This window comes from Panicum virgatum, chromosome 4N (assembly GCF_016808335.1).
Source record: "Panicum virgatum strain AP13 chromosome 4N, P.virgatum_v5, whole genome shotgun sequence".
Lineage (NCBI taxonomy): Eukaryota > Viridiplantae > Streptophyta > Magnoliopsida > Poales > Poaceae > Panicum > Panicum virgatum.
The window spans coordinates 4,380,452-4,396,236 of NC_053148.1; the positions used below are offsets into that span (position 1 = coordinate 4,380,452).

The window sequence follows — 15,785 nt, forward strand, 5'->3', positions numbered from 1 at the left end:
AATGTTTTTAATTGTTCTTTTGTTTAGTCACCATGCACTGCAAGGTGAGTGTTTAGAACGAGCGCGGCGAAGCGCGCTACCCTTCCTAGTACAATTGGGCAGCCAAGCCATCAGCGGAAACTCAACCAGTAGTAATAAATTACTCTAAAGCTCAGGCAAGACTGTGAACAGAAACTATTACATTTCGATAATAGTAGAAACATCATGTACTGGGACAAAATTTATAAGTTGTTACAGCTAGCTCAACAAGCACAGTGGCTTTCTTGTCCATGATTCTGTCATTGGTTCAAGCAGCAGCTTCAGGCAAAAACTATGACAACATGAACAAGCACTAGTTCATCAGTGAAATTCACAATCTTCTCATGTTTGTGCTCATCAGATTCTTGGTGCTGCAACACATACCGACACATAGATCAGAATATTGCTAGCTTGAGTAATTATGGTACAAACCAAGAGAAAAAAACAAAGGAGAACACAAATTATCTAGCATATTAACAAATTGCATACCTCCACCAACTGTGGCTTCAGGGAGTCGTTCTATCGAGTACCGGTGTCGAGTAATATACATGATTGGAACACCAGGAACCTGCAAGATTGATAAAATGCACAAGATGAAAAGCTTCTGCTAAATCATGACAAGCCCTGAGTTGCAAGCAGTAAATACTTCACACGTACCTTCCTTATCCTCCTTTTCAAATCTCTATCACATGTGGCAACAATGTAGCATTTGTGCTGTCATATAAAATATATAGTTTAGAACAAATGGATCAAATGCTTAAGATGCAAGGTAACCTTAAAAAAAACTATCATGGGAGCTGTTGCGAGGATTAACCACGAGACCACCAGATTCCAACATGTTAACACAATATGGACATCATATCAACCAAAGCTAAATAATAATCAGTACTTGGTAATCTTTATGCTACAAATATAAATGTCATTTTGAGAATAAAATAGAAGGAGGTTCCGAGGGGATATAAAGAGACAAATACCCTTTTTGTTCAATTTTAAAACAGCCTTTATTTTAATAACTCATACATACCTCTAAAAATGTTCAAGACGGAACTAGTAAGGTAGATTACAATCATAGACAACATTGCTTCACTTCTCTACCGAATGTCCATAATAAGCGCACAATATCTCAGTAAGTACATTATATGGAGATTATACAATACATGAAAGTAGAAAAAGTCGCAAGTCCCTTGACAGGAGATATCCTCCTAATCTAAAAGTTAGCCCTTAACAATGAACTCTTCAAACTCCACACACACACAAAAAAAAAGATTCAAGAAGGTCAAATTTTACCTGAGTAACCCTCTCCACAATGCAGTCATCTGCATAAGTTCCCTTGTGTGTGCAGGCTAACCTTTGGAACCTAGGATCCTTGGCAATTCTGTAAGAAAGGTAAACTAGGTTATACAAAAAAATGAAAACAACTTGAAGTACTAAATATAACCACAGAAAAATGCAATAAACACATTTTGCATGAGTGGAAGATGAAGAGTACGGATACAATACAAAAACTAGGTTAAACCCTTTTTTGGTAATGAAGCAGATAAAGCCAAAAAATGCATTAAACAACACAGTATGGCAACAGAATTGAGCACACCTCAAGGCCACACGATACTTCTGTCCCAGTTTTTCAAGCTCAGCCATAACACAGTCAGTGATACATGGGGTGCCTTCATAACAAGACATCAGAATTTGTTACCAAAGGCATATGCGGTCAATAAGATGTCAAAAGGGATATGAGGATAGCTCAAGTCACTAGAAAGATTATGCCAATGCAGGATAACAGTGTTACGCTGTTACATGCTTACATTTTGCATAAAGACAGTCCATCATTCCTTTCTCCAAATCCAGCTGCACAGGGGAAATGAGGGTTTTAGTCAAACAGATCAGTGTTTGTCCTCTGCCAGTTAGCTTCTTATAACGTGTGCTAAATATGACCCCAAATTAATGAAATCCACCCAGACTCATAAGGAATATCCATCTTTACATATAATATGAGAATACATGTGGTGATTGCCACAAGTAAAGTTACAACGTGATTCCAAGTGACCCAGCCTCAGGGATGTAAGTCATGGTTTCTTTTGCTAAATAGGTCACCCCTTTAAACCCTAAAGTAACAGACACCCTAACTATTTGCTTTGTGGCTTCTCTATCAAGCATTTACGCATACTAAAAATATATACATCATAGTGGAGTTGTCCATGGAGTAGGTGGGCCAGGATAAAACCTGGTCTCCATGAGCTCCACCACTACATTTGATTTCTCGATCAATAAATGTTTTCCAGTATCTCGTATGAACAATTATCCATGTTACGGTACCTCCTTCACACATAGACATGGATAATAGAGTTTTAAATGCTATAACCAAGTGAAATTGCCAACCTTGTTACTTGTGACAAACTAGCATAGAGATCAGCTATTTTTTTAACAGGCAGCTAAAACCCAACTTCTGTTTGGAGAAGGTTATATGGATGTAGAGTTCTAAATGCTATAACCAAGTGAAATTACCAAAATATGTTCTTGTGACAAAACTGTTTAACGACCAATGAAGCAGTTGGCAAAAAAAAAACTCTGACAGATACTGATTGTTTGGCGTGGTAGAAACTATATTGGTCGCATGTAACCAATTAACAAAAAAAAATAACTGTAACGCCAGCTAATTCAACACCAAACCTTGTTCTGGATGGAGAAGTTGATGAAGTTGGTGTCCACAATCACCCGATAAGGCGGCCCGAGCGCCGTGTTGTAGCTGAAGAACAGAGCCGACGAGACCTGCGGCCTGCGCAACACAAACCAAAACGGCATAACCAACCCAAACAAGCATACCAAACTGAGACCAAAAATCAGAACGCAAACAGGCACTCACACATTGCGGCCGAGCTTCTCCTTCTCGGCGTCCTTCTTGTTGGGGTTCAGCACATCCTTCTTGTACCTGTCACAGAAATTAGGGTTTGGGGGTGGCAAAAACCGAACTTCAGAGAAGCGGCTGCGGTGGGGGGAGACGGCTGCTTTACTTGCTGACGGTCTTCTTGGTGATCATCTTTTTCATCACCGCGAACTTGGGGCCCTTGCTCTTCGCCTTCCCCATCTCGAGCGCCTGCGTGCGGCGGCGGCGGATTGCGGGGGCCGGGCCGGGGTCGCTGCGTCGGCCGTCGGGGGCTCGCCGTCGCCGGCTCGGGGCGAGTGGGCGACGGGGCCGGCGTGCGGCTGGGCGGCTGGCAGGGCAGTGGCGGCTCGGCTGGGTGTCTGTGTGCGGCTGTGCGCCTGAAGGCTGAAGGGGTGAAGGGCTGAAGGGTAGGGTTGCTGTCTTGCTGATCTAGTTGGGCTTGGGCCGGTGGTCTATCTATTCGGCTTAATGGGCTGAAACTTCCTCCCGGTTTAACTAAGGTGCAAATGAGTGCCCCTCAGGATATTCATTGCCCTTTTTAGTTCAAAAAATTGTACTAATTTCTCAAATTAAACTTCCACTCTGAAAAATTAGTATAAACTTTTGAGCTAAAGAGGAGCGGTGGATATCCTTAGGTGCACCTCTTTGCACCCCTAGGTTTAACCGAGAACCGAACCGAAAGAATCGAGTTAATTCGATTCCTGAGAACAAAAAACCGAACAGGAACTGAACTTTTGGATTTCGATTCTTTTGTTTCGGTTCTGAATTATTTCGGTTCAGTTCTCGATTTTCTGTTAAATTTGCCCGCTCCGAGTCACAGGCGGCGGCGCCTCCTGAAACCTCTCGAGCACGGCGAGCGAGAAAGGGTTTGCGGCTTTGCGCCTCTGCGACGAAGAAAGGCGGTGATGGTGGGCCTTGTGGTCATGGACGCTCTTATTGGGCTTTAGCATATTATTGGGCCTTTTCTGCTCAGCCCGGCCCAAGGAGATGTTCTTTTGGGCCGTTGATGCGAAGGAGGCTGCTGGCTGGGCGCATTGGTCTTTGGATCTGAGAGTGGTGGGCGTCGTCGTCTCGTCGGCAAGCGGAGAGAAGGCTGCCGCGGATGGCGGCGGGGGCCGCGACGGCGACGCTCCGGTGGGTGCTGCAGCTACACAGGGACGTGCCGCGGGCTGCGCGGTTCTACGCGGAGGGGCTCGATTTCAGCGTAAACGTCTGCTTAGGGAAAAGGGATTGATTCCATCACCATCAGTGATTGATTCCACCTTCGCCGCTAAGCAAACGCACGCATTGCTTAGGTTGGGTGGTGCCCCAGCCAATCACAATCGGATCGCTTGCATCCAAGTCAGGATTTTGATGGCGGCGGGGGTGCTGTCCAACAGCGTCGACCGGGAGGACCTCGCCGCCGGGGATCACATCTACTCATGGCGGGCCGCCTACCTCTACGCCCACCACGGTACGCCTTCCCAATCCATGGATCGGATTGATTTTTTTCCTGCCGCTGCCGTCGAAGCGATTCTGATGGTGTTGTCCGATTCTCCACCACCACCAGGGATCTATGTTGGGGACGGGATGGTCATCCATTTCACCAGAGCAGCCGGCCACGAGATTGGCACGGGGACCTTCCTGGATTCCTTCCTCTTCAGCTCCTCCTCGCCGGCGGCGGCGGCAACCACCTGCCAGCGATGTGGCCACCTGGCACAAGGACGTGAGGGGGTCGTCATGTCCTGCCTCGACTGCTTCTTGCACGGCGGCAGCCTCTACCTCTTCCACTACGCCGTCTCGCCCGCCTTCTTCCTCGCCAAGGCGCGCGGAGGGACCTGCACGCTGGCCGCCTCCGACCCTGGCCATGTCGTCATCCACCGCGCCCGCTACCTCCTGGACAAGGGGGGATTCGGCGCCTACTCCCTCTTCAAGAACAACTGCGAGGACTTCGCCATCTACTGCAAGACGGGGCTGCTCGTCGAGACCGCTTTCAGTGTTGGCCGCAGCGGCCAGCTCGCGTCCCTCACGGCCGCCTTCAGCGCGGTGGCCTCGTCGCCGCTGCGTTTCCTCACCACCAGCGCCGGCGGCCTCGCCCTCGTCACCACCGGCATGTACTGCGTCGGCCGGTATGTCTCGGACATCGGCGTTCGCCGGGATGTGGTCAAGATCCCTGTCCAGACCCTTGTTGCGCAGGCTACTCCTGCTGCTATGGAGGCAGAGGTCGCAGCAGCAGGAGCAGTCGGAGCTTCCTCGCCTGCTTGCTGAGAGACACCATTCCCATCCTTTGCAATGTCATGTATTGTGAGTTCCAAGCTGACGACGAGAATCTGATCTGCTGTATCAATTTGCACTCACTTATGCAGCAGGAGTCTTATTATGTCTGTCTGTCTTTCTGTTACACAGCTGAATCTTAAAATGGAACAGCCACAACTGTCGTAAATGTTTCAGAACAGAAGTTGCCATCTCAGCAACCTGCCAATGCCAGCCTTGCCAACGTGCTGGTGTACAAGATACATGCACCATCAAGGTTAGTACTTTACAAAGTTCATCAGCTATACAAATACATGGCTATCCCATCCGACAGTATTTCAGTCCTAGGGCAGCGATCAAACTACAGCTGTTCCAAAGGAACCACCGTAGTTTCTGACCATATTCTTTGTGGATGGCATTCCAGCAACAACGTCCTCTTCGATGCCACATTCGTTTCTGCCTCGTATGATCTTGAAGTACCCGTCCTGCAGAGCATTACCAATTGTTCAACACATGATACTGAGTTTCAAAGAATTAGTTGGTAAGTTAGGTATTTGCCACAAACTTACATCACCCCATCCCCTGTTCCACTGATTTGCAAGAAGCTGAAAAGCAGAGAGGATGAAGCGAAACAACTTAGGGACTGGTCTCATCGTTTAACAATGCACAGAATAATATGGAGATTAAACAACATACCCAGTAATCCTCTCCAGCATCACTGGTTCCCCATCCAATCAACTTGACGGCATGGCCACCCATCATGCCACCGGTAATGTGCTTGTATGCTCCAGATTTGTAGTGGGCAAAATCCTTGAGATATTTTTGCATTGTCAAATCAGAAAAATAAAAGTGAATCTGAACCACTTTCCGCTCAGATGATATATTTTCAAAAATATGATCTCAAAGCACAGTACTGTCTATACTCGATTCATTTATTTGGTATGTACTCTTTGCCATGTTATGCTTTTTTCCTGTCTTTCCTGAGCTTTTATTTGGACATCCTTTCTAAGATTTTGTATTTGTTCTTTTAAAGTAACACACCCCATAGTCCTTGATAAATACTGCTGGACAATTTTGTTGACAAACTCAGTATAATGCACGGAAAACTTGAGACAAAGCGACTAGACATTACCTCACAAACATTGAAAGCAACTTCTACAGGGCCATTTTCGTAGACCTCTGACATTATGTCATCTGGATCAGAATTTTTATTCTGTACGCATTGACACTGAAATGCTTTTTTTCTTCCCAAACTTGGTTCTGGACCTTGCATTTCTTTTCACACACTAGTGTAGGATAAGCAGGTTCACATCCAGGATGCTTGCAACCAACCTGATCAAAATATGGATCGCACTGCAAAAGAGTGTAACTGTTGGTATTCACTGTGTATATTCAAATATGTGATGCTCAACATAAACAAATATATTGTGCATCTACCATGTCTTAAACATGGACAATGGAGGATGACGATCTGCTTATAGTACTGCCTTGCTAACTTGGGAGGAAAAAGGTTATCACAATTCAAATTTACGCTATAATATTTAGTCAAAACTTGCATAGGCAATTGATGTACCATCAAAAAGAAAATTTCTTGAGAGCACTAGGATTACTGATGGAGCATACAGAGGCAGTCAAGTTGTACAAAGTAGGCTAATACCTCCTCTGTGACAACACCGTTTTTAACAAAGTAGCGCCATGCCCATAGTCACCAGATTCGGGGTCGACCTCACGTTCCTCGACCCGGGAACGTCGTCCCAAATCGAGGGTCGAGGATGACCAGGGTCGTCGACCCAATTCTAGCTGGTTCATGTCCCGATTCACCACTGGAGCGCTACCAATTTTGTTCTCGGATGGTGCCAGATGCTGCAGTTAGCTACCATATTGGTGAAAGCGGTGCAGAGCAGAGGCAGAACGGGGAGGAAAGAGATGGCGGCGGTGGCTGCAGCATGCGACGTGCAGCAGCCAGCGACTCAAAGATAGGGTTACGTTAGATGAGTAATGGGCTATTTGGGCCAACATGGGCAGCCCAAGTTTCTTTTCTCTCCTTTTTTGCTTTTATATCTTTGCCAGACCACACATCTCTAATTGTAGGACATATGAGATCTACGTGACTTGTGTCATCGACCCGGAGGGTCGACCCGGATTAATCGGGTCATTCATTCCAAACTACTCCCTTCGACCCGCATTTTTATACACATTCGACCCTCGATCCTCGACCCCGATCTACGACCCGATCGACCCGGGAACTATGTGACTATGGCCATGCCATGATAGGATAGCCTCCATCACAACCATCACCGCACATAAAACCGCAGCATGCCAGTAGGTCATTGACTGATAGTGAAATGCTCTGCAAGGAAAAGAAACAATAGTTTATTCATGCAAGAAAAGGACCAACAATGCCAGTTTAAAAACAGTATGAGTATATCCATGGTGGTTATATTCAGTCACCATGTTCATATGAATGCAAAAACGATCCTGGAGGCACTCCACGGCACCAAATGCCCAACAGGAGCCACAATGACCCTATCATCGTTCACCAAAGACAAAAAAAAGGCTTTAGCACTTTGCATTGTTCTGTACGGTGTCTAACAATTTAAGTTATTGTGATAAACTTACTTGATCTACTGTGAAGATGGCATCATACATAATTTGTGAATTAATAAAGATGAAATGAAATGTGTCAGTACATTCACCAGGGAACCAAAATCGACTTCAGGCTGAAAAAAAAAACGAGACAGGAAGAGGCAGACCGCCTCCCCGCATTTCACTTAGAAGGGAGCAGGGCTCGAACCCGGGTCTCCTGGCTGGGAGCGAACTCCACTAGCCAGCAGTCCGCGAGAGCGTCTACTACTTCAGGCTGAAAGGGCATTAGCAGTGAGTTAATCAAGTGAACTTACCAAGAATGTTCCCAATTGTGCTGCACTGAGACCACTTAGATCTGGCGTCGAACTCCTTTGGAAGTTTCAGTGATCTTGAATAAGTTTTGGCAGGAACATCGGTCAGCACACTCTTTGGTGTGGGCTTCACTCCAAGGATACGTTTAAATTGTGCAATCTGCAGGAACAGGGATGGTTTCAAGGTCAACAAGCGGGGAAAAGATAAAATTATGAATGCTATTTCACTTACAGTATAGTTGGCAAAGTAAGGATTGTGTGCAGCCGTCCACCCAGCATTGGGATGCTTGTTGACCACCTCTATGATGTCCTTCTGCGAGATGCAACACCATGAGCAACTACAAGAGAAGATGAGGACGGGTTCAAGGGGAGGAAGAAGAAGTATCAAGGGAAAGAATGACCTGTATGATTCCTATGGAATTGTCTCCTTCCTCGACCCCAAGAATGGAATTTGGGATTGGTTTCACTGCTCTGACTACCTGCACGCCCATAAGTTCATGAAATAGCAAAAGTAAATAAAGCTTTCCGTCTTGCTGGTTGCAGCGAGTCCAGATCGTCTTAGAAGTACGGTTTGGTATTTCAGTGCACGATCAATTATTCAATATGTGAAGCAGATCTGTGCCAGAAACAAAAGTCTGACTGGGTGTTTTTTTCGCGTTTGGTTATTGCCTGGCTGGTGTTGTGCGGTAGTATATGGTTCATGGAGATGGATTAGACTCGGAGAGATCCGAGGAAGGGGAAAAAGGAGGAGGCTCGGACCTGCGGGGCGACCGCAGATAGGAGGAAGAATAAGAAGAGCTGCAGGAGTAGCTGCTGCTGCTGCTGCTGCGTGCTGCCCATCTTCTTGCTCTTGACGACCCTCTTGAGCTGACGGCTCTCCCTGCAGCTTGCATAAACGAGGGATGAGGTGGGATTGTAGGAAGGAATAGGATCGAATCGAAAGAGGAAGAGGAGCTCGGATCTTGGATGGGCACCTTGCAGCTTGCTTGCTGCTCCTTCCTTTCCCGCGAATCCTGCTCATCCCCGGCGTCTCTTCTTGCTTGGAGCAGGCTCCTTGGACTAGCGGGTGCTGATGCGAATCGATCGCTTTTCCGGGCCGATATTTCTGCCTCGGTGGGGACCAGTAGCCAGTGGCTGTTGCGTGCACGTGCAGCCAGTGGCTGTTGCGTGCACGTGCAGCCAGTGGCGGCGCCTCCTTCTGAAACCTCTCGAGGATAGAGAGTGAAAAAGGGTTTGGGCTTTGCGCCTCTGCGAGGAAGAAAGGCGCCAGATGGTGGCGGTTTTTTTATTTTTTTATTTCGTTTTTTACAAAAAATATATTTTCATTCTTGAAATTTACAGAAATATACCCCGCCCGGCAGCCTGGTCGCCCCGCTGCCGGGCGGCAGGGACTTTTTTGGAAAAGTTTTCGTGGAAAATTTGCGCGCGGGGCCCTAGAGGACAGGTCGCGGTCGGCCCCTCAGGCCGCCCGGCAGTGGGGTGGCAGACCCCGGTCGCCCGGCAGCGGGGCGGCCAGCTCCCACAAGTTATATGTAAGGGTTGGCTGGTCCCCCATCTCTCATTTGCATCGGTACAATGTAGGTATCAGACGCGCTTCTAGGATTTCTTTGCACAATTGCTGACAACATGTGAGGTAGGTTATCATATGATACCTCATATGTGTCGAACATCATCTCAAACACTTTTTGTTTTGCCCGCCAAATTTTTGCATAGCTGATTTTGTATTAAAAACGGTCGTCTATGTCCCTAATTATCAATTTTGGCTCATAATCAATTTTGTCGAGAATCACCCCATACATTTTCTTAGTCACGAAAACAAATGTGATGTTACGGTGATTTTGCGCAACAGCAGTCAATCTGTATGTATGTGGTGTAACAATTGAACACTCCCAGTGTGTCTTGTACTTGGCCTTGCAAGCATGTACTCGCCATGTACAATCGCCATTGACACACTTCACCTCATATTCTTTGCTGCTAGACTTTACAACTCTAAATTCCTTCCTCAACGATATAGCCCAAAGCTTCACAGCATCCTTCACAGCTTCAATGCTAGGATACTTTGCCCCATACACAATCTCATTCTCTCTGTATTCGTACTCATTACCCTAATATTCTGTATCACTGGATTTCCAAAACTCTTGTCTCGCCATTCACCTAGCAACGGGTAGTCCTTTATCGTCTGATGAGTTCCCACATTCTTTCATTATTCAAGCCTCCTGATCTTCATTCTCTACAGCTTCCACTATTCCAGGTATCCGCTCCCCCTCATCAGTTAAATCTTGTGGCTCAGGTTGAATGACATGCACGTTCTGATATTCTTTTTCTCTTACCTGATCAGCTATACCTTGCGGCTCAGATTCTATGACATGCGTGTTCTGATCTTCATTTTCTTGTTCCATTGATTAGTTCATATGAGATGATGTATTTGTGGACCCTTCACCGAAATGGCCTGCCTTCTGGTGAATTTGAATTAGCATTGCAAGAGGCCACCCACGGTCAAGAGCTGCTTGCATGTAGGTCCGCCATTCTTCGGTGTTTGTTATAAGCATCAACTCCCATAAATCCCCGTCAGTTGCCCAATTCATCACAGTCTGAACGGTTAGGAAATAGGTCTTTGAATTCACATTTAATATCTCGTAAAGCCATTTGCATATGGAACCAAAACTCCTCTCTAAGGGTTTATTTATTCCGCACTCTCTGCGTTCAAAAGCTGATAGATCTACTCCATACGCATCATGAGAAATATAGTAGTCACCATAATGAACTTGAAAACGAAGCTTGCTCGACATATCTGGCCACACAATAATGATATTAAACTGATTGCTAATCTACTGTGTCAACAAAAATAATTACAACATAAATTGTTTGTAAAGCGTAGAAGAATTTTGGTTAACTGTAGTCGCCGGTTTGAAAATCTGGCAGGGCTTCGTCTCTCTTCCTACCTCCCTCTCTTTTCTTTTCTTTTTTCTGGAATTTTAGTGATGCAAATGAGGGGTGGGGGACCAGCCAACTCTTATATATAACTTGTGGGAGCTGGTCACTCCGCTGCCGGGTGGTCTGAGGGGCCGGCTGCCGGGCGGCCTGTCCTCCAAGGGCCCGCGCGGAAATTTTCCGCGAAAACTTTTTCAGAAAAGCCCCGGACGGCAGTGGGGCGACCCGGTGCCGGCCGCCCGGGGCGGCCGGTATATTTGTGTAAATTTCGAGAACGAAAATATATTTTTGTAAAAAACGAAATTAAAAAAAATCGCTCTGAGGGTGGGCCTAGTTGTCCTAGACGCTCTTATTGGGCTTCAGCATACTATTGGGCTTTTCATGCTCAGCCCGTCTTGTTGGACCCCCTCAAAAAAAAAAATGGTCTTGTTGGATCTGAGAGTGTGCGCCGTCGCCTCGTCGTCGTCGGCAAGCGGAGAGGAGGCAGGCGGCCGCGGATATGGCGGCGGGGGCCGCGACGGCGACGCTCCGGTGGGTGCTGCAGCTGCACAGGGACGTGCCGCGGGCGGCGCGGTTCTACGCGGAGGGGCTCGATTTCAGCGTAAACGTCTGCACGCTCCGCTGGGCAGAGCTCCAGTCGGGGCCGCTCAAGCTCGCGCTCATGCACACCAACGACAGGTTCGATTGCCGCTCCGCAATCTTGTCGTCGTGTTTGTTCTGTTGTTCGTAACAGTTCGGTGTTGGGGGCGGCGGAGGAGGTCCGATCAAGCCGCATTCTGCCGCAATGGGACTACTTTTTATGAGTTTTATTTGTTCGATGAAATGCGTATGTGGAGCACTCGGTTTTGGTCAGATGCTGTAAACGTCGGTGCTGGCATCTGAGAATGCACACTATGAGATGCTAGGGCTAGTGGGTTCAAGGAGAAATGCAGTCAATTTTCATCTGAGCCGGCCGTGGAACTTTCGTTCTGGGATTCTTTTTTATACTGTGCATATGAACTGGGATAAAAGTTCGTTCTCTTCCACCTTATTTTTCATCGGCCCCTTACCGCTTAGATGAGTAACTTGGCAGGTTAGATGGAGTGAGCACTAAGTGATTGTTCTCTTGCACGCTTGTCCCCCCCCCCCCCCTTGAAAAAGTGGTAAATTGGTCTACTTTCAGTGTGCAGGAGTGCTTGACAAATATCAATGGACCCTTCATTTCTGGGCAATGATTTGCACTTTACAGGTTACTATTGCGCTTCACAGGTTGAGCCTTTTTGAGTAAAAGGATCTTTTTGTTGATGTGCTTGATTAAACACTTAGTTGTCCATAGGATGTGTGCCTGAGTCCAATATATGTTGCACATACTTTGCAACCCTAGCTCTGAAGTCTATGGAAGGAGTTTTGGATCTGTGAGGTTGCCAATTCTGGAGAAAGCAATGACCAAGCTTGTGATCACCTTACATTCCAAAATATACTTCAATCCATTTTTTTTGGGAACATAGTGCTTCTTGCGGTCTTGCTAGATCAAGAACAGTTATGGTACGCGGCTAGTGTATGAAAACTAATGATTAATTATTGAATTAGTTTTTCCTCCTTGAAGCTTTTACCAGCTTTTCTCATGGGCTTAAAATTTTGTCGTCATATGGAGTAGGGCACTTATATGTTAAGAAAGAGAAATTTCCGATTTCAAAATGCATGTTCTTGACTAGTGTAACAAATTGTAAATGTGTTTAATGTTTCATACATTTGCAGTAATATTGCATCGCAGAGAGTCTATTCTTCAATGCTATCATTCACCGTACCAGACATTAACAGTACAGTTTCAAAACTAATGGCACTTGGAGCTGAGTTGGATGGACCGATCAAATATGAGATCCATGGAAAGGTATTTCGCCTATATGCCCATAATTCCCCTATCTGATTAATTTCCTCGGAAACATCTTATGGCATTATATTTACTTGGAATTCCTATTGTCTCCTCACAGGTTGCAGCCTTACGATGCATCGATGGGCACATGCTAGGTCTTTATGAGCCAGCTTGAAGAACTCGTGGCACAATGAAAGTAACGAAAAGCTCCTTCAATCACTTGCATATGACTGATGTTGATGCGAATGTTCATTTGTTCCCGACAAAAGATCTTTTGACATAATAAGTCTACTGACTGAACCTGATGTTTTTGAAGTGCCAGGGCTCCTTAATTAGCAGAATCATGTGAGAGACACTGTAGATAATTTACAGGAAATTATTCTCTGCCTTGTATTGCTTGTTGTGCTGCACATTTCCTCGAACTGAATGCACCTAACAGTTCAGGACTATCAGTTGGTTGAAGCTAAGTCCATCCAAAGTAGCATATCCAGTGGGTCTGCTTGTTCATGACCTTGGCTGGGGTCAATGCGGCAATGTATGTAATTCAACATTCAATCTAGTGCAGAGTGTTCTGTCCATGTTCATTACTGCAATGGATCGCCTTTGGATATATTGTAATTCGAAATCTGATATGAGCACTTGACAATTATGGGCTGAATAATTGCTATTCACTTAAGTCATCCTTCCCGCATCTAATTGAACATGCAATCTAGTGCACTGGTCTTTTTTTTTCACTTCAGTCATCTTGGTGAATGGGTGGCCTTTTCACTTGAGATTGCCAGAACAGAAAGTGTGGCTCTGCAGATAAAACGCATTACGCTTGCCGTAGCGCGTGAGCAGTCCATGTGACTGCTCTTCTGTTCTTGGTCTCCAGAGCATCATGGGTATGAGCGTGCCACCCTTCTCATGTCATCAGAAACCTTGGGTGTGTGCTGAGTACTGTGTAGGCTGCGGCCAAACACAAACAGGCACAAGTATTTGCACTTTTGCAGGGAACTCGCTCCGGGATTGCAGCTGACCCCAACCTTTGTCCACGCAGAAAATCACCACCAAGATACAGGCTCCAAGGCATTGGCATCGAGCAACCAACCTGCTCGTCAACGGAGCGCCGCCCAGCAAATGCCAATCACTCACTTTTACCATGGTCCATGGCCGGCCGGTCATCTCACATAACAAAGCTGCCGCCTCCCAATCATTCTGCTGCTGCCTACCGCACCTGCTCTACTAGGCTGCTGCAAATGATCGCAAAGTTGGAGGAACATACAGGAGTAGCATCAACTACTCCTCAATGGAACAAAAAAAAAAGGGGGTCCCTGTACTAGCTGAAGACAACGGGGTTGTGTCGCCTGCTACCGGAATCGGCGGCCGGTTTGGCCACTTGTTCGTAGCAGTTGCCGGAGTGAGAAGCTAGTTTGATCAACGCGTCCGCCTCTGTATCTGGTGAGGCCAAGCACCAGCTCTAGTGCTCCTTGTTCCTCAGACAGTGAGCGTGAGGAGCTCTGGTGAAACTAAACCGGGCTGCGTGCATTGAAACTAATCGTCCAGGGCCATTGACACCCATGGCCTTCTAAAAAAAGCAAGCTCAATTCCCTCCTCTGCCCGGCTTGGCCACCTCCTCCCCTCCTCTCCAACCACCACCACTCGATTCCTCGCCGTCGGGATGGCGGCTTCCTGCCGCCGCCGTCCTCACACGCCGCCGCGGAGCTAGCCGTCGAGGAAGACGAGGCGCGCTGGGGGGCGTCGATGGCCAGGGCGTCCTTGTTGCCGTCGGTGATTGTGCACGTCGTCGTCGTCGTCGCTGCGCTCTTCTTGCGTCCCTGCGCTGCCCAGAGCCGCGCCGCGAACATCTCGGCCGTCGAGGCCGCCGTCCGGGACCACGCGTTCCAGCTGCTCCGCGGCGCGGGACAGCTCGTGGACGTGCCCCTCCCGGCGAACCTCTCCGGCGCGGGCGTCCAGGCCTCGGCGCTGCGCGTGCGCAGCAACGCGCTCTGGGCCGACGGCGTCAGCACCGCCGCCGGTTCGTCCGGGGTCGTGTTCGCCATCCCGCCGCGCGTCGTCCCGGCCCCGTTCGCGCGCCGCGTCGCCATCGTCTTCGAGCGCTTCGCCGGCGACGGCGGCGCGACGCTCTTCGCCGCGCCGCGCGGGTACGCGCTGGCCGCGCCCGTGGTCGGCCTCCTCGCGTTCGACGCGTCGGCGGGTCACGACGCCCGGGTCTCGCTCCGGGCGCTCGGCGCGCCGGTGCGCGTCGAGTTCAAGAACCTGTCTACAGCGGCGGCGGGGACGGAGTTCAACGCCAGCACCGCGCGGTGCGTGACGTTTGCAGCCAGCGGGGAGGTCGCTGCCACGCACGCCGTGGCGTCGGGCCCAGCGTGCGCGGTGACCGGCACGGGCCACTTCGGCGTAGCGGTGCGGGTGCCTGAGACGCCGCCGGCAGCCTCGGCCTCGATGGTGAGGGCGAGGTGGTGGGCGTGGACGGTGGGCGTCGGCGCCGGCGGCGTGCTGGGAGCCAGCGTCTTGGGGCTCGCCGTGGCCGGCGCGGTGTGCTGGAGCGGGAAACGCCGGAGGGAGGAGATGGAGCGGCGAGCAATGGCCGGGGAGGAGCTGGGGAGGATGACGGTGCGCGGGAGCACGATGCCGTCCGCGAAGGTGATGAGGACGCGGCCGGAGACGGTGGAGAGCCCGTCGTGGCGGTAGGCGCACCTGAGCTCTTCTCCGAGTTGCACCGGCCGGCGCCAGCTCGTGATCGACTGATCGTGGGAGATCTTGTGACGTTCTTCTTCGTGTTTAGGTGTGTTTTTCAGCAGCATTACAGCGTGAGATACTTGTATAGCACAATGTACTTCATCCCAACTTCCTTTCCGATTGAAATGGCAATTTTGCAGTAAGAGATTCTTTAGTACACTTCAATACTTCAGTCATTCCGTCCTAAGTCCAATAGAAATGGAGATTTTGCAGTAAGATAGAGATTTTTCAG

At 48.4% G+C, this 15,785-nt stretch overlaps 4 protein-coding genes and 1 pseudogene across 4 annotated transcripts; 3 read left to right on the forward strand and 2 right to left on the reverse strand.

The window, feature by feature from the left end:
- Window positions 1-110: 110 nt before the first annotated feature.
- LOC120670851 (rRNA-processing protein FCF1 homolog) lies at window positions 111-3,268 on the reverse strand. The gene is made up of 9 exons (XM_039951023.1): window positions 3,027-3,268; window positions 2,879-2,944; window positions 2,686-2,791; window positions 1,821-1,863; window positions 1,610-1,682; window positions 1,306-1,393; window positions 676-732; window positions 508-586; window positions 111-389 (listed from the first exon to the last, which is right to left on the reverse strand). The coding sequence occupies exons 1-9, from the start codon at window positions 3,098-3,100 to the stop codon at window positions 376-378; spliced, it is 600 nt and encodes a 199-aa protein (XP_039806957.1). The 5' UTR covers window positions 3,101-3,268; the 3' UTR covers window positions 111-375.
- A 178-nt stretch (window positions 3,269-3,446) lies between these two features.
- Window positions 3,447-5,304, forward strand: LOC120670850 (protein LEAD-SENSITIVE 1-like). Its single transcript, XM_039951022.1, has 2 exons — window positions 3,447-4,352; window positions 4,449-5,304. Exons 1-2 carry the CDS (start codon window positions 3,887-3,889, stop codon window positions 5,144-5,146), a joined length of 1,164 nt encoding a protein of 387 aa, XP_039806956.1. The 5' UTR covers window positions 3,447-3,886; the 3' UTR covers window positions 5,147-5,304.
- LOC120670849 lies at window positions 5,226-9,163 on the reverse strand (annotated as a pseudogene).
- A 2,216-nt stretch (window positions 9,164-11,379) lies between these two features.
- On the forward strand, window positions 11,380-13,487 carry LOC120670855. Its single transcript, XM_039951031.1, has 3 exons — window positions 11,380-11,637; window positions 12,697-12,829; window positions 12,930-13,487. Exons 1-3 carry the CDS (start codon window positions 11,459-11,461, stop codon window positions 12,984-12,986), a joined length of 369 nt encoding a protein of 122 aa, XP_039806965.1. The 5' UTR covers window positions 11,380-11,458; the 3' UTR covers window positions 12,987-13,487.
- Window positions 13,488-13,865: 378 nt separating this feature from the next.
- LOC120670853 lies at window positions 13,866-15,712 on the forward strand. Its single transcript, XM_039951030.1, has one exon. The coding sequence runs from the start codon at window positions 14,555-14,557 to the stop codon at window positions 15,503-15,505; it is 951 nt and encodes a 316-aa protein (XP_039806964.1). The 5' UTR covers window positions 13,866-14,554; the 3' UTR covers window positions 15,506-15,712.
- The last annotated feature ends 73 nt before the right edge of the window (window positions 15,713-15,785 follow it).